Below are 18,759 nucleotides of genomic sequence, written 5' to 3'. Positions count from 1 at the left end.
TGATAGACACAAAAAATTCAACAGCTATCAAAGCAATCCTGTATACAGTTTTGCACTGTTTAGAGTTGGAAGGGACCTCAGAAACCATCTTTAACCTTCCCTTAAAAATAAAACCCAAGCCCAGTGATCTGTCTCAAAGTTATACAGTTAGCTAGTCAAAGGCCTCATTTCCAGGCCAGTGCAGAATCTATTACACCATTTACCCGGCACCTTTCACCTGAAAGCAGGAAGTCAAGTGTATACCCAAATAGAGAGCCACGGATGTAATGAAAAGAGCACAGATTTGGGAGCCCAAGAGACCCATATTAAACCCCAGCTCTGCTACTTTTCAGCTGAGTGGCCTTAAACTCTAAGGACCTTAATTGCCTTACCAATGAAATTATGTGTATTGGGGTTGGGGTAATAATAGCTTCCCCATGGTGCTGTTGTAAAGCGGTACATAAAGCAACTAGCAAGTAACTGTTCGTGACCGGTACTGTACTTAAGTGAAAGGTTGGGTTCTGCTATGATTATACAATAAAGTACCGGTGTGACTCAGAATAGTGACAAACTGTACTAAACCTCACCATTTTTACTGAGAGTATTTCCTCTCCGCTATGTATGCAGGCTTCAATGAATCATCTAAGCCACTGCCTCTAAAACCAAACATTAAATTCTAGAACGCATAATGCAGCTAATACTAACATAGGAAACATCCTCTCTCCTATTGACACAGTACTAGACACACTAATAGACAAAAATTAAAGATGTGAATTTCAGATGGGCTAAAGCACCTGAGCACAGATAACACAGAGGAAAAGGGAAGTCCCTAAACTAACACCATGAATTTTATGAGGAATTATTCCATTTTTATTCTAAAAATGAAATGGCTGGCTTTATGGTTACACATATGCAAATAGTAATTTTTTTAAAAAAGAATATATGTCAATCCTTATTAAAAGAATGGCTTGTGAGTACCCCCAAATAAGCAATCACTGGGAATCAGTATGGGTTTGCTAAGAACGAGGCATTTCAGACTATCCTCAACTTCTTTGACATTAACTGGATCAGTAGATAAAGGAAGCCAGACAGACGTTGTACCTGCTCTTCAGCAAGGCACCTGGTAAGCTATTTGATGACATCCACGGGGACAAGATGGAGAAATGTGGAAATAATATGCTAGAATACAAGTAGGTTAGTTACCAGCGGAAGGTCTGTGGTCCAAGGGAGCAGCTCAGTGGAGTGACATCAAATTGCAGGTAGATTCCTAGTGACATTACTTTAGGGCTTCCCTTGAGCCTTTTTTTTTTTTTAAGTAGGCTCCACAGTGGAACCGAACTCGGGGCTGGAACTCACAACTCTGAGATCAAGACCTGAGCTGAAATCAAGCACCAGATGCTTAACGGACTGAGCCACCCAGGTGCCCCGAGCCTTTTTCTATCCAGTGCTATCGACAGAGGTGAAAGGCCACTTACTGAATATGTAAATGACAATCTTTTACAAAACAGACACTGGCCTTCGTACTACTCCTCAAACATGCCGAGTATACTCCTGCTTCAAAGTCCTGACCATGCAATGCAATATCCTTAGCCCCGATTCTTTCCCTTCCGCATCTGCAGTACTCACTCATTTGCCTCAGGTCTCTGCTGAACAGTCATCTCCTCAAACCGGTCTTCCTTCACCTTCTGAACTAAACTAACACCCCTTTACTCCTGGTCCCCTTACTCAGCTTGACTTTCTTCATGGCACTCATCACCATCTGACAAGCCATGTTTATGTATCTGTTTCTTGATCTGCATCTCTCCCTTTCCCACTTCGAATAGAAGCTCTTTGGGGACAGACGTGGAAAGTTTATTTTGTTCAGACTGTATCCCCAATACCTAGAACAGGGTTTAGCTCACAGGAGGGAGTCAATAAATACCAGCAAAAAATATTAATACATATAAGTACACAAATGAAAGAACCAAAATTCAAAAATATTTTGACAGATTTAATAGGCCATAATTTAAAAGACAACATTTATAGAGATAACCTACGTGAGGCTCTGATGTTAAGAAGAAAATTCCAAATGCAGCAACAAAGCAAGGATTAAAAAAAAAAAAAAGTGGCCTAATGATATTAAATAAAGAAAAGTGAATCAAGACAATAGGTAGCATAACATGATACTAGAGAATTGTTACTTTTGCTGGGTATGATAATGACACTGAAGTTACGTAGAAAAGTAGCCTTATTTTTTTTTTTAAGTGCACACTGAAGTATCGAGGGGTAAAATGACATGATGTCTATCATTTACTTCAGAGAACCCAGCTACCATGTGAAGACGCCTGCTGGCGGCCACACGAACCAGACAACAGCAGGCCCGACCTACCGATGTGCGAGGCAGGCCTTCCCTGCTCAGCCATGCCATGGAGGGGCCCAGGTGTGGCCAGCACAGGGCAGCTCTGAACAGACTGCTGACCAACAGAATCGGAAGCAGAGAACCAGTTGTCAAGGTAGTTTGTTATGTAGCAGTAGATAACTCGTATAGAAATAAATATAGCAATAATTACAATAAAATGTTAATGGATTCAGTGACCCAGTAAAAAGGCCAAAAAAAGATTAGATCTTTTCATGCTTTACCAATAAGGCCTCTAAAATATATAGATACAAAGGCTGAGAGTAAAGGGATAAAAATATTACATCAAGCAAAACCCAACCAGAAGTAAGCTAGTAGAGTCACTAGGAACACTAGGTAAGGCAGACAGACTGGGGCCGAGGCAGTGCTGGTGCTGAAGAGAATCGCTCTAGGACAGGGTCCAAACGCGAGGAAATGAAGCCATTTGAAACCTGAGAGCATCTACTGACATCATCTCAAGATATAAAAAGCAAAAATGAACTATAGAGGGAAACAGAAAAACCCCCAATAACAGTGGGAGATTTCCAAAAGCCCCCTCTCAATATAGTTAAAGCAGAAGAAAAAATCAGTAAGGACACAGAAGACCAGAACCACACAATGAACAGACTTGACTTACTGGACATGTGCAGAACTGGTACCCGATAATGAAAACAAAACACACCCCAGGCCATTAGTGGACCATAATGCAATTAAGCAAGAAATCAATAACAAAAAGATAAGTAGAAAAACTTTATATTCGGAAATTTAAAAACATGTCTAAATAACTCATAGGTCAATCAAAAATCATGATGGGAATTAGAAAATATTTTTAAATGAATGATAATGAAAATACTATATATCAACACTTAGAAGATGCAGTTGGAGCAATAGAGGGAAATTTATAGCTTTCAATACATAGGATAAGGGTAAAAAATAAGCATCCAAGTTAAAATGTGAGAACAGCAGAAAAAAATCCAAAGTAAGTAGAATGAAGGAAATAGTAAAAACAGACTAGAAATTCATGAAACAAACATAAACGAGGATCAACAAGCCAAAAAATGATTCTTGACAAGGATTAATTGACATACTTCTCACAAGACTATTGAGAGAAAAATAAGAGGGCACAAATAAATAAATGAAGGATTAAAACAAGATATTACAAATGTTACAGAAACTTACAAGTTAAAAATTGGAAATTATTAACTTGATACCAATTAAATTGAAACCTAGATGGAAGCAGCAAATTCCTTGAAGATATCGCCTTACCAAAATTAATTCGAGAATAGAACTTGACTACTTCTAGAACCATTAAAGACATTTAATATACAAAACATTTTGCCCTCAAAGACAGCTCCAGGTCCAGATGGTCTGATTGGAGTTCACTCGAACATTCAAGGAAGATCTCTTATGTAAGTATTCTGGGCTCTCTCACACATAGAGTTTAACGTGCATTACAAACACTCACATCAATGTCAGTTCTCTTCCCCTTTCTCCCATCCCTGGAGACAGACACCTGGAAGACCACATCAAAGACCAGGTGGACAAAAGAGTTCAACGTTTCATGGTAAGCTGGACTAAATTACCTTTTCATCTCTGATTTCATGAAAGTGTGTAATATTAAAAATAAACCACAGACTTACAAACATGACAACAGAGTGATTTTCACCAAATGCACACATCTGAGTACTCACCACACACATATCACTTAAAAGTCAACAAGGTGGAGTCTTAGGGCATCTTCTATCTAGCACAATTCCTTCTAACTTATTTTTGTCCCTTTTTCTTAGCTAAATATTGCCAATTCTAAAGCTTTACCACTGAAAATTCCTCACCAGAGAGAAAATGTTTACCTGTCTGTGGAGCTACCAAGAAATTAACTACTCAAAGTGGAAATATTTTTATTTTTAGGAAAAGAATTCTTACAGCTATAACTACTTTCATCTTCCAAGAGACAATGATTCCACATCCTAGCTTTCAGATGACAGGAACCAAATTCATGCCTCCATCTAATCTTATTCTGAAAATGAAAAGCTGACAATGCTTTGAAAAAAAACAAAACCACTTTTATTAACGATCAGAACAAAGACACAACGTTGATCTCTCTGCTCCCAGCTTCTTACGTGATAAGTGATTTCTGCTACAAAGTCAAGAGAAGAGGATAAGTCATAAGGAGTGGTAGCTCGGATAAAATCAACACTCTGGAGTGTTCTTACCTTAACGACAGTCACATCCATGCCAGATAAGTGTAAAATCGGGGCAGCATTTTTTTCAAATAGAGTCCTTGCTTTGCTGTAAAGGAAAAAAAAATTTTGACACAAGTTCTCAAGAGGAAGAAAAAATAGCCCAACCATCTTCGCTAGAGTAGAACAAGAAACAGCCTGAGAAACACAGGTTTCCTTCTTTTGTGCAAGTGCAGAAAGTCAAACAATGAGTCATCAGGTTCTACGAATAGAAATGGAGACGCTAACACTCTGGGGCCTCCAGGAGTTTACTTTCTAATACAATCAGCTCTCACCATTTGGGATGCTTGCAGTTCATTATCTAGCTCCTCTAGAGGAAGAATGCAACACTACATATGGCCCCTCTCAGGACATAATGCTTGATTCATTCGGCGAGTATTTATTGAGCACCTACTACGTGCTAGACACAGGGGGTCGGAGCTAGGGATATAACAAGACAAAGTAGACAAAACACCTGCAACTTAAGTAGGATGTAATAAGTCCTCATATAACTTATTTATATTCCAGTGGTAGAGGGAGGACAGTGTATTTAACATTTTTCATGTGGCCTGAGGGAATAAATTTATTAATTCTAACTCAGTGGATATACAACCTTTGAGGGAGAAATACATCCTTTTTATACTAGAGGTATCTCCATTTCTTGAATTTCAAACCTGTCGTGAAATTCCTGGAGAAGGAGCAAAATTCTTTTCCACGAAGGCAGAAATTCTGCTAAGAAAAGGAAAGTCTGAAATTATCTAATGCAACTTTAGGATAATGGGCAGCTTGTCTGAAGCTCCCAGGCAGTCACATCCTTCTCTTTGTGGCCCCATCACTTTGTATACACCCCTGTGAGGAATTTCCATATGGCATGACAATCAGTGATTTGCAGGACAGTCTTTGGGATGAGACTGGAAGCCTTGCAAAAACAGACACCAAATATTATAATCCTAGAGCCCCCCAGCCTCTAGGATTATGTCTGGCACACTCAGAAGATACTTAAGTATCTGATGAATTAATGCACTGATGCGTGAATAAATGAACCTGCCCCAAATGCAGACATGTAAATTCTGCGGGAAAGGAAACAGCAGGATTGCGAAGTCTTGTGAGAACAGAAACAGTTAAAGAGCCTTTGAAGAGAGAGAGAGAGAGAGTGTGTGTGTGTGCGTGTGCGTGTGTGTGTGTGTGTGTTTTAAAAGCATTGTACACATCATTCTTAGAGTGACTCTTGTCTAATTCCGGTCAGGAGTCAGAAACACAGCCCAGGAATCAAGGGATGCAAAAGTTGCAAGAAGTCCCCAATGGCATGGTCTCAAAGTTTAACATGCCAATCAGTGGACCTGTTTTTCACCCAAATATTTTCAACTATCGCATCAGGGGGAAAAAAGCAAACAAAAACTAGAACTTTCAAAACAACAGCGAACATGTAACTTTCACATCCACATTTACTCAGTCCTTTTTCAAAGATTTTTTTTTTTTAAACCAGTGATGCATGCTTTGACTCTCTTAAGAGTATTTTATACTAGAATTCTAGAGATGCTAAGGTAGCTAATGAGGTGCATGTATAGTCATGCACAAAACAAATTCAACATTCTTTAAAAAGAAATAACCACCAAATGGCAGACAGAAGCACATAACATATCTTATGAATTAAAATAGAAATGGAGAAATTGAGGGCGCCTGGGTGGCTCAGTTGGTTAAGCGACTGCCTTCGGCTCAGGTCATGATCCTGGAGTCCCTGGATCGAGTCCTGCATCGGGCTCCCTGCTCGGCAGGGAGTCTGCTTCTCCCTCTGACCCTCCCCCCTCTCATGTGCTCTCTCTCATTCTCTCTCTCAAATAAATAAATAAAATCTTTAAAAAAATAAAAAATAAAATAAAATAAATAAAAAAATAAAAAGAAATGGAGAAATTGGAACACATTTTCACAAGGACCATTCAAAAAAAAGTATCTCAGACCAAGGGCCTACCTGAGCATGCTGTAAGCAAATTATACAAATATCCCCTCCCCTTTCTCCTGACCTGAATGCTTATTGGAACAAACAGGAAAGGCTAAATGAAAATTCCCCCTTTCCAGCTCACCACTTCTGGGGCTTAACCCAACAACAAAAGGCTAAGCTGGTGATACTACAAATGTTTCCCCTTCCAGGGTGGTTTTCATTACTGGATTGATAAGACAGTATCAGCTGGAGGTAGATCAGCTCTATCTGAGAAGCAAAACTCTGGACAAGTCTCAGTCAGCTATATTAATCATTTTTTTTTAAAGATTTTTTATTTATTTATTTGAGAGAGAGAATGAGAGAGAGAGAGAGCACATGAGAGGGGGGAGGGTCAGAGGGAGAAGCAGACTCCCTGCCGAGCAGGGAGCCCGATGCGGGACTCGATCCCGGGACTCCAGGATCATGACCTGAGCCGAAGGCAGTCGCTTAACCAACTGAGCCAACCAGGTGCCCTATATTCATCATTTTTAACAAATCTGTAAGCTCCTCCAAGTTGAAGAAATAATGATTTGAACATTTGGGCTTTTATTCACATCTTTATGTGATGCCACAGCTACGGAAAATCTCTAAAATTCTAATGTTCCATATAAAAGATTGAAAAACAAGTGCTACCAGTAAGAAATGCATTATTTATTATATAATTAAAGGTGAGACAGCACCAGAACTAAATAAAAACTTTAGATACCTACCGCAATTTCCAGGTTCACGTACACACACAAAAATAATTACTTCTTAATGTATTATTAATGCTAAACACACAGTTATCTTACTTCTTAAAGCGCCTATGTAGTTTTAAACCAGTACTACATAATGAAATAGCTACATGATGAATTATATATTACGTGTCAGAGTAGAGCCAAGATGACAAAAAGAGTGCAATTAAATAGTGAAAGCTTTAGGAAAATAAAAAAAAAGATGCTGGAGAGCTTCAGAGTGGTCGATACCCAGAAGCACACAGGGATTCACCTTGCTAAAGGGGACAATAACTTTAGCAGACTTTCCCTAGCCTCACCTTTAAAGATAAAATTATTCTACTTGTAAACAATAATCCAACTTTAAAAACGCCAATACATTTACATGTAAAAATATAAACAGAACCTAAAACTGCTCTAAAAAAGTTTTTTTTAATGTAATTATCCCTTATAAGTAGGAACTTTTAAAAGTAACAGATTATAGCTTAAACAAACTGCCATATATTTTTCTGTATCAGAATTAGCAAGTTCCTAACTAAGTAGGTCTCTAAAGGAACAGGACCTAGAACAGTTATATTAAAGTAGGCAGAGGGAGAGCTACGAGCACTTTCAGGAAGGGTAGGGGAGCAAATTAGAGAATGTTTTGAACCTAGCCGACAGGTCAATAATAATCACAGTGGCTTATATTCCCTTCGCTCAGTGCTTACCATGAAATGGAAATGCTGAGCACATCATAGCCATTATTTCACTTAATTGCAAAGGCACCTATTCTATATGGCAATTTTATAAGGTATGAACTATTACTTTTCCCACTTTACAGATGAGTGCACTGAGAATTGAAGCTAAGTAACTCCCTTATCACAGAGCAAAAGAATATATAAGTCCCGTCCTTCAAACTCCAGAGCCCACATAGTTCTCTACTAGCTTCTGCCACAGGCCACCACTGCTTAATTATCTTAGATATTTTGACTGTGTTGTGTTAGAACCTGTTCATTTGTTGGTATTGTTTAGTATTGGTATTAAACAAGAATGATCAATAGGCATTAAGACTGGTGTTTATGGGGGAGGGAAGCGGCCCTAACAAAGCCCGTCCAGTAGGATTCAATTAGGCAGAGTCACAGAGCCAGTTTAGACAATCTGTAGGTAAATATCTTAAACTGCAGAATTCAAAATAAGGCGTGGTGTGCTTGGGTGGCTCAGTCGGTTAAGCGTCCAACTCTTGATTTCAGCTCAGCTCGTGATCTTGGAGTTGTGAGACTGAGCCCGGTACCAGGCTCCATGCTACGCGTGGAGCCTGCTTAGGATTCTCGTTCTTTCCCTCCCTCTCCCCCTCTGCCCCTCCCTGCTCGAGCTCTCGCTCTATCCAAAAAAAAAGCATGATTTGTCCTTATATCTGTAAAGCCACATTCACTATCTCAAATTACTAGAGAAACTTATTTCAGAACTCCTGCGTCTTACACAAGACTAGTTACAAGCTGGTCCCAACTAGTCTTTTTGTTGTTGTTCTTAATATCTTGATGTCATCTAAGATCTCATAGAATCCAACCTAACACATACTTTTTTTAAAGATTTTATTTATTTGGCCGAGAGAGAGAGAGAGCGAGCGAGCACCCTAGCAGGGGGAGTGGCAGAGGGAGAGGGAGAAGCAGGCTCCCTGCTGAGCAAGGAGCCCAACACGGGGCTTGATCCTGAGGATCCTCTCAGGATCCTCAGAACCCTGAGCCAAAGGCAGACACTTAACCGAATGAGCCACCCAGGCGCCCCAGAATCCAACCTAATACATATTTATTAATTTTCCAATCCTCAAAAAAGACAAAGAATTGTTCTGGTCACTAGGGATAATAAAAGATATCACTCCCCTCCCCACCCCACAGAACCTTTTCATTCTTACTATTTTTTAAAAATAATTTTAAGTTTTAAATGATTTCTTCTAAAAACCTTCAACAAGGTCTTTTTTATTCACCTCTCCAACTGAATGAGAACTGCAACGAACATTGAAACAAATTTTTTTTGGTTAAGGTACTTTTTAAAAAATTTATAGACTAGGGGCGCCCGGGTGGCTCAGTCGTTAAGCGTCTGCCTTCGGCTCAGGTCATGATCCCAGGGTCCTGGGATCGAGCCCCGCATCGGGCTCCCTGCTCAGCGGGAAGCCTGCTTCTCCCTCTCCCACTTCCCCTGCTTGTGTTCCCTCTCTCGCTGTGTCTCTCACTGTCAAATAAATAAATCTTTAAAAAAAAAAAAAAATTTATAGACTTTATTTTTTAGAGCAGTTTTTAAGTTCAAAGTAAAAATGAGTGGAAAACAGAATTTCCATGGGCCCTCTGCCCCGTTATACACACAGCCTCCCCCACTTTCAACATCTTGCACCAGGGTGGGACCTTTGTTACAATAAATGAATAGATATACGTGATTATCAACCAAAGTCCCAACTATTCTTCACACCTGAATTCCCACAATTCCCTCACACAACTCTTTCAGGTCAGCTAGACCAGGTCACAGACTGGCCTGCAATATAGCAAGGGACATAACAAGTTACCCCTGTGGCTAGGCCCCTGCTGCCCCGAGCTATTTCCTCAGTCAGGAAGATTGAGTGTTCTCCCTCTGCTGACCTCCAAGACTTAGCTCAAGGTTCACTCCTTTTAGAATGTTTCTGATTTCACAAGCCCACAATGTTCCTGGCCATTGTGGAACATCCTGGAACAGAGAAGTCCCAATCATTTACATCACAACAGCAGGAACTATCCTCAAGCAGGTAAGACTCACTTGAGAGTATTAATTCTGGGATTTTTTTTTTTTTTAAGATTTATTTATTTTAGGGGGGAGCAGAGGGAGAGAGCAAGAATCCTGAAGCCGATTCCCCACTAAGTGCAGAACCCAACAACAGGGCTCAGTCCCAGCACCCTGAGATCATGACCTGAGCCGAAACCAAGAGTTGGCCGCCCAACTGACTGAGCCACCCAGGCACCCCTAATTCTGGGATTTTTATTAAATTTCAATTAGACAAGTTTGCCAAGCATCAGTTAGCTTTACAGTTATAGCTCATTAACCGCTATTTCTCCATTACAAATTAATCTCGTTGCTAGACGAGCAGGGAACCTACTTCTTCCAATTCTACACAGTCCAACCAGCTTCCTGATATTCTGTGACATTCCCCCCCCGCCGCAGGAAAACTGAGTATGTGACAAATCACAAACTGAACTACCCTCTGCAAGCTGCAGGATTGAGAAAAACCGTCGCCTTCTTCACTTGTGCATTGGGAGGAATGAGTTGATTGCCAAACACCTAAAAAGGAAAAAAGGAAAGTTTTAAGCAAATATCCTTTATTCAGTTAGCGATTATATATATTCTTTCATTCCAAAGGAATTTACTTCCAGGAGACATGGTACCTACTCTGGGGGGAAAAATGTTCTTTCATGATTTCATATTGACAAAAATACCATGAACAACAACCAAGTCTACCATTATTTAATGACAATCAGCTAAATTTTGTAAAAAAACAAAAAACCAAAACAAAACAAAACCCTGCTTCAACTACTAGAGGTAAGTAACTTTTCTAAGATGTGGCTAGGTTTGTTATAAACACATAACCAGCAAGGCCACAGTCTATCAGAAGTAAAGTTTAATCCACCTGCCCACAGTCTTCAGAGTATAATCTTTTTCTCCTTCAATTTGTTACTAAAGCTTATTCATAAAGAACTTTTGTGATACCAATTAATCTTCATATTTTCATACATGTAAAAAAATAAACTTAATCGTCTATTTGCCTCCTCCTCTTTGCAACCTTCTATAACTTGATAACTAAATAGCATCAACTAGGGGATTAAGGAATGCACTTGTGATGAGCAATGGGTGTTGTATGTAAGTGATGAATCACTACATTCTACTCCTGAAACCAATCTACCATATATGTTAGCTAACTAGACTTTAAATACAAACTTGAAATAAGAACAATAATAATAAATAGCATCAACTGACAAGGAAAAGAAATATAATTAATATTTACTAACCACCTAGTATTTGCCGCTGTCCTACACATTATCCTTAGCTCTCAGAAACTTAGGACGTATTAAATGTTCTCATTTTAATAGTTCAGAAAACCAAGATGCAGAAAGATTAAGTCAAAGTCCCACAGTTAATAAATTACAAGCCTAGAATTCACATCTAACTCCAAAACCCAACTTCTACTCGGTCAGCTCTGAACAGCAGATAAAGGAGGAGGCAGAGTTCGGAGGCACACAGAACCAGGTGTGCAGCCTCAAAGTAAGAACGTGAGCTAATGCTATTCCACCTGGACTGAAGAAGACCACCAACAAAAATGAGGAAAACACCAGAGTCAAAATGTTGAGTCTTGTTGGTGGGGATCAGGTCTGGGCCAAGGAGGCAGAATTCAGGTATGGAAGCACAAAGTAAAGACAGGAGAAAAATGAGTTACACCAAGATTTTTATTAAGTGACCACCACCTCCCTGACAGTCCACCAGGGAGCCGTTCTCTGCATGGTCTATTTCTTGCTTTAAAACAAAACAAAAAATACACTTTTTCTGAATGCTTCAGAAAGAAATATTGTTTCCTGAATTCGACCTTAATATTCTGCTGCCAAATCTCCAAACATTGTAATGTGTTCTTTTTCTATCCATAGTTTTTCTGGAATGTGGCCAGAAATTACTCAGTCAGCCAGTTTCTCCAGCTTACCAGACTCCAGATCTACAGTTCCAGATTATTCTTTGTCTTAGTTTCTTACCTACCTGCAACTCCAGGCGCAGGTTTACGGTGCGTTAAGGAGTTTATGTAAGACTATAGTGAATTGAGATTATGTGAGATTAAAAAAATCACTCTTTCAAGAATTTAGACTGTAAAGGGAAGCCATAAACAGGAAAAGTAACTGGAGTAGGCTCTAAGGATGAATTTGCTTCCATTTGCCAGATGGAAGGAGCTCCCTGGGTGCTGGGAAGGAACGAACTCCAGCCGTGGGAAGAGGTAAATAGGAGAATGAGCAGCGACTAGAGGAAGAGTCTCTGAGAAAGGATGAGACGGCATTCAGCGCAGAGGGGGAAGAGGCATTTTGCGTCAACAAGAAAGAGGACCCTGCGACCACCCTTCCTTTGGGAGACCAAGAAAAGGCTCCCCTCCCAAGCTTTTCTACTTGCTAATGGAAAATTAGCTCAGGGTGGGGAATCACCTCACCTTGGGGTGGGGATCATTCATTTTCAAAACAGCAGAGCCATAGGAGATAAAACAAAAGAGTAATCAAAATCTTAAAACACAGTTTTAGAATACTTAGATCACCACCAAAGAGAGGAATGTATTAATACGATCTATTGTCATTGTCATCCGTGAAAACATTTCGGTAACAAACATGAGGTCTGCCACCCACCTCCTTCCACTAAATACATCATACCTTTGTCATTTTTTACTTCAGTTTCTTTTTTTGGTATTTCTGATATCATAAGCTTAAATGACATACAACAAAAAGGCAACTCAGTCAGGGAAATTCACCTGCAAGGCATAACGTACAAACTTGGAAGGGAGGGAAGAACAAAAAGGTGGTCTTGAACTCCAAAGGATTTATAATTTAACAAGAATACTGCCAGATAGGATTATTTAAGTGCAGTATCATGGGCCTGGGAGAACAATGCACACATGGTATGAATCAGCTGTGCTAAACAGACAGGCTTTAAAAATATGAATCAAGGGCTTTAAAGAAGATTTGACTTTAAGGGGTAACACCTGTCCTGAACAGAAATCCTTGGGGGTTATTTGGATCAGGGAAGATTCAGGGCTTACCACGATCTTTAAGGACAACCACAGACAGAAACAAATTCCCAGAGCTCCAACCAGCCCATGTATGTGTTCTTAGGACTAATCCAGAAGTAAACAAGTCTCAAGGGGTGGGCGTTAGAACTGCTCTTCACCAGATGGTTAACTTCCTCCCGCTCTGTTCCGAGCTGGCTCTCGGCCTAACTCATCATCCCCTGACAGCAGGGGGAAAAAAATCCACACTGCTCCGATGCAAGGCACCGTGCTGGTCCCCTGGAATAGCCCGAGTTTTCTGCACAACGGAGATAAAGCAGGTTTTAATTTTAGCACATTAAATGATATTACCTGAGCTTCTTGACAGGCTGCTCTCCTTAGCAGGTTGTCACTATCAAAGTAAACAAAGAGAATGAACATCAGCTTTAATAAGCAGGTTACGATCCAAACAAATAAAACTTTTTTTTTCTTTTTTAAATATGCACAACTCTTTCCTATAAAACACCCAAGTGAAAGTTTCTTAAAGACCTGTGACACATTATGAGCACATGTGAAAAGTACTTTCTCTGAGTGAAATCCTGTGTTAAGTATTTCCATAGAATGGTAGGCAAAAGACCCCCTCCCTCCAAGATGTCTACATCCTCATTCCCAGAACATGAAAATACATTACCTTACTTAGGTGGCAAAGGGGATTTAACGGATGTGATTAAGTTTAGGATCTGGAGATGGGAAGATAATCCTGGATTATGCAGGGGAGCCTAATCTCATCACAAGGGTCCTTAAAAGCACAGAAAATTTTCCTGGCTGTGATCAGCAGCAAATGCGACTGTGGAGAAAGGGTCAGAAAGGTGCAAGCTTGCTGGCGCTCAACACGGGAGGAGGCCACAAGTCAAGGAATGCGGGTACCCTCTAGAAGCTGGAAAAGCAAGGAAATGGCTTCTCCTCTAGAGCCTCCAGAAGGAATGCAGTCCTTGTTGACACCTTGACTTTAGTGCAGTAAGACCTGTGTTGGACTTGTAACCCACAGAACTGTAAGATAATAGATGTGTGTTGTGTGAAATCACGAAGTTTGTGGTAATTTGTTAGCGCAGCAACAGAAGATCAATGCACATATCCTGCATCTGTCTTATCCAGTGGAAATTACTCAGTTTGTTTGCCAGAAATAAATTTGATGTTTAGTTGCTTTTGCTACTGTGTTAGCTCTTATTTTTTATATCTCTGTCAGACACTCAATTACTGCACAAGTGGGAAATTTTGGCATGAGGTGAAACTTTGGCTTGCAAAAATGAAAACGTTCTATCAGAAAAATGTTCATCTATGTAACATAAAGGTTCCTAAAATGTGTTTATGCCATTTATACCTGTAAGAGCACCTTAAATGGCTGATTGCACACCAGGCGCCAGAATCTTCTCGTTGAGGCAACTCTAATGCAAGTTGCTGGCATTGCTAAGATAGTAACTTCAACCTGGTTAACAACAGTTAAAAACGCTCAGCCAATAAACAATTTATAGCAAAGAACTAAAGAGAGAAAAGGTTCTTTCACTTAAATTCTTTCTTAAAAAAAAATCTCTTCCTAGACCTTCCTTCTAACATTGAAGACCTTGAATTTTGCATTTTTAGTTATTCAAAACCTAATTTTGATAGTTAAGTCTGAACTAAAAGAGATTAAACAACTTTCGCTTTTTACACAGCTGCTGTCCAAGGCTACACAATGATTTTCCTTCCACAGCCAGGCTGGAGAACAACCTCTAGATGTCAAAAAGCAGTCAGCTTTAGCAAGAAAGCACCATGCGTGGGGAAAGAGCAATGTTGCCTGTCTGTGGGTATTTACTCAAAGAATACAAAACCACTTAATTTGAAGGGATATGTACACCCCTATGTTTATAACAGCATTTTCTACAAGAGCCAATTATGGAAGCAGCCCAAGTGTCCACTGACTGATGAATGGACAAAGATGTGGGGTGTATACACACACACACACACACTGGAATATTATTCAGCCATAAAAAAGAGTGAAATCTTGCCATTTGCAAGGACATGGATGGAGCTAGAGAGTATAATGCTAAGTGAGATAAGTCAGTCAGGGAAAGACAAACACCATATGATTTCATTCATATGTGGAATTTAAGAAACAAGACAAGCAAAGGGAAAGAAAAAGAAATTAAGAAACAGACTCCTAACTAGAGAGAACAAACTGATGGTTACCAGAGGGGAGGTGGGTAAAATCAGTGATGGGGCTGAAAGAGGGCACTTGTGATGAGCACTGGGTGATGCATGGAAGTGTAGAATCACTCTATCTTACACCTGAAACTAAATGAACATTGTATGTTAACTATACTGGAATTAAAATTTAATTTAAAAAATACTGCCCATCTGAAACCTAAGAACAATGTTCAATTAAAATTACACCACCATACCTCAAAAGTGCATGCTGTTCTATAATAAACATTTTAGGAGGACCAATCCCTTGGAAGTCTAGTCCACAAGGCACCTTAATTGCCAGGCTCAGTCCCCACTTACTTGAGTGATATTGCCCCACTATTCCCCCTCGGCAAAAGGTAGGTGCATGAGCTTCTCTCCCTTCCCCCATGCAAGACTTAGGAATATTCACGTTTTGCTCTCCTACCCAAATGCTCTCAGTGAATCATCCTAATAGCAACGATTATATAGATCTTACACACGTACATACAAGATGAGGTCAATTCAAGGTACAGAATAGTCAAATATTTAAAAATAATATGTCAACAACCCTTAATAGTTGACTCTGACACCTCCCATTCATGACCTCTATACAATGATGAGGTAAGATACTAAATCCTTAGCAACCGCTAGATCACCAAATAAACCTGCGTTCCTTGTAGTAACCTGAGCATTGTCACTGGATCCCCCTGAATTAGGCTAATCCTCAGTCCAGCTTCCACACTAGCCCTGAGGGGGGTACCACTACCACCACACAGAATCACACAGAACTGTGCTCCTCCAAACACCGACTGTTTTTTTCCTACAGATAGAATAACCTGTGCCTCCGGTCTCTTCTCTGATGAACGCATCCTACAGACTGTTCTGTACAAGCTCTCTACACTACTATAAAGGCTGTATATACTATAAAGGCCTGTATATCCCTGTCCATTTCCCCCAGCTGGCTCCTCCCGTCCCACTAGGGGCAGGCCTCTGAAGGTGCCAGGATCCTCGGGGTCATCAGTAAGATACCATCTTCCTTACCGCATTTCAGCCACATGGATTCCTGTGGGCCTAGATGAAAAGAGAATGGCCCCAAATAAATACAAGAATACAGCACCTTGGATCACAGTTTCCTAAATTCTTTTTTGCTAGTAGTAAAATTTTCAATGTTAACTTGTGATTAAGTATATGATTAAAGACCTCAGTTCTCTTGAGCTTGCTAATACTGCTTGATTTATCAGAGTGCTATTCAAAAATCAAGATTTCTTTATAATTATTTCCCTGGATCTTACTGTGCCAGACGGAATATGCTGTCAATGCCACCTGTGAGAAAGCTAGAATATGAACCAATTTAAATACTATGAAAGAAAATCTCATTATAACCATACTTAATCTTTTTAAATATCCAAAAATGGTATTAACCATCTTGATTTTGCTCTCTCAACCAAGCTGTTTCTAAAAATCAAACATGTCCTCAAAGAAAAAAAATTTCTCCCATTGATATATTCTGATCATCGATAGGCAGCTCTGAAAACTATTTCAAAAAAGAAATTCCAAAAATGTTCCAGGAAAGGCATGTTTATCGGAATAAAAGAGAAAATAACTTGAAATTCATGGAGCAATCCCACGTGCCAGATACTACAGCACCTGTTTTCACAAACCTTTAACCTTTGTAACAACCTTGCAAGACAGACATTATATTCTCATCTTATGTATGAAGAAGTTAAGACTCAGAGAAGGAACGGACTTGCCCAAGATCACCGTGTTACTAAACAGTAGACTGGAATTCCAACCCATGCCAACATGACTCTAAAATAAATGCTTTAATCCTTTTTCTTAACTTCAGACAACATTGAATGCACAATACTCATTAGTATATAGATTTTATAGCACATTCATTAATCACATTACTTCCTAATTCCATCTAATTTTTAAAATTTACATCCATAGTGTTTTTTTTAATAAGTTCTAGTGTGATAAAGCTCCCAAAAGTAGCAGGTGAAATCAACTCACTTAACACACAGTGCTGGGTATGGTTCAATGACCCAGATTTGGTCCTGACCTGAAGCAGCTTCAGATCGAGTGGCAAAGAACAGCTCTTGGCAAGTATCGGTGATAAAGTAAGAGAACTGTTTCTTGATAAAGGACGTGCCAGGCACTGTGCTAGGTGTGGATATACTGGTGAATAAGCCCAGCACTCCCCACCCTCACGAAGTTTACAGTTTAGAAGGGAAGAAAGACAATTCAACAGTAGTAACGTGACATGACTCTTATATGCTCCATAAGAGGGGCCCATTTAGGAATATCTAACCTAGTCTTGGGGGAATTAGAGAAGGGTTTTTACAGGAAGTGACACTGCAGTGTAAATCTAGGGGAGAAATAAAAAGTAGCAGGGCAAAAACAGGGAGGGGAATACAGGCAAAGAACACAGCCTGAGAGTACGAGGCTGGCCAACCTCGGAAACGGAAAGTAGTTCAGGACAGCTGGAGGTGGCCTGCCATGGGAGGAGCCCCAAAAGAGGAGGACAGGCACCAGCCGGACCCCAGCGGACTTTGAAGCTATTTAAGGAATTGGGCCTTGACCCTTAGGGCCATAAGAAGCCATGAGAGGGGCACCTGGGTGGCTCAGTCGTTGGGCATCTGCTTTTGGCTCAGGTCATGATCCCAGAGTCCTGGGATCGAGCCCCGCATTGGGCTCCCTGCTCGGTGGGGGTCCTGCTTCTCTCTCTCCCACTCCCCCGCTTGTGTTCCCTCTCTCCCTTTCTCTGTCAAAGAATAGATAAAAATCTTTAAAAAAAAGCCATGAGAGAGTTTCAGGAAGGTAAATGAAGTGACCTGATTTACACATTAGAAGGATCATTCTAGTTGTAGTGTGAAGTCGGCCACAGTCAAGGCAAGACGGGATCTAAGGAGACCAGAGCGGGTTCTTCAGGAATGTAAGTCAGCGATGATGACATGAGGACCCCTGGAACCAGGATCGAGGAGAGGACAGAGGCAGCTGATATTTAAGAGGCAAACTTAATGGCTGGCCTGTGGGGATTGAGGGGGTCAAAGGCAGTGTCCACATTTTTTTTTTACTGAGCCCTTGGCAGAAGGTGGTACCACTCAGAGATGGAAGGCAGTTGGAGGTACTGGTTCAGGAGGGCGGAAGCTGGGCTTCATTCTGGATCTGTGGATCTGAGATAGCGGTGAGTGCAGGTGGAGGGGTCCAGGGGACAACTGGAAATACACGTCTGAAATTGCAGACACTGATCTTGACTAAAGACACATGTGGTAATAGTGGGCTGAGAGTGGAGCAGATTATCTACATGAGGCGGCGAGAAGCAGCAGGAAGAGATGCCCTGAGCCTTGCGACAGAGGACAGAGAACGCCAGATGAATCTCAACTACACTGACACTGCACCTCACTTGAAAACCAAAGGAAAAATGTGCAGAGGGGCGCCTGGCTGGCCCAGTCAGTGCAGCATGCGACACTTGATCTTGGGGTTGTGAATTCAAGCCTCACGTTGGGTGCAGAGATTACTTTAAAAAAAAAATCTTTAAAAAAAAATAAAGGAAAAGAAAAATG

At 40.4% G+C, this 18,759-nt stretch overlaps 1 protein-coding gene across 3 annotated transcripts in view; it reads right to left on the bottom strand.

Moving 5' to 3' along the window:
* Positions 1-18,759, bottom strand: part of AGK (acylglycerol kinase) — an 81,197-nt gene that overhangs the window by 41,402 nt on the left and 21,036 nt on the right. For all 3 annotated transcript variants that reach the window (XM_035021250.1, XM_035021252.1, XM_035021251.1), the window contains exons 3-5: positions 13,364-13,403; positions 10,466-10,545; positions 4,567-4,642 (exon numbers count right to left, since the gene is read on the bottom strand). In XM_035021250.1, the coding sequence (XP_034877141.1) occupies positions 4,567-4,642; positions 10,466-10,545; positions 13,364-13,403 (196 nt within the window). The remainder of the gene's footprint in view (positions 1-4,566; positions 4,643-10,465; positions 10,546-13,363; positions 13,404-18,759) is intronic.

The sequence above is a fragment of the Mirounga leonina genome, unplaced genomic scaffold, assembly GCF_011800145.1.
Source record: "Mirounga leonina isolate KUSES-001 unplaced genomic scaffold, KU_Mleo_1.0 Mir_174, whole genome shotgun sequence".
NCBI lineage: Eukaryota > Metazoa > Chordata > Mammalia > Carnivora > Phocidae > Mirounga > Mirounga leonina.
Note: the sequence above shows the minus strand (reverse complement) of the source record. Positions and strands in the feature narration are given on the sequence as shown.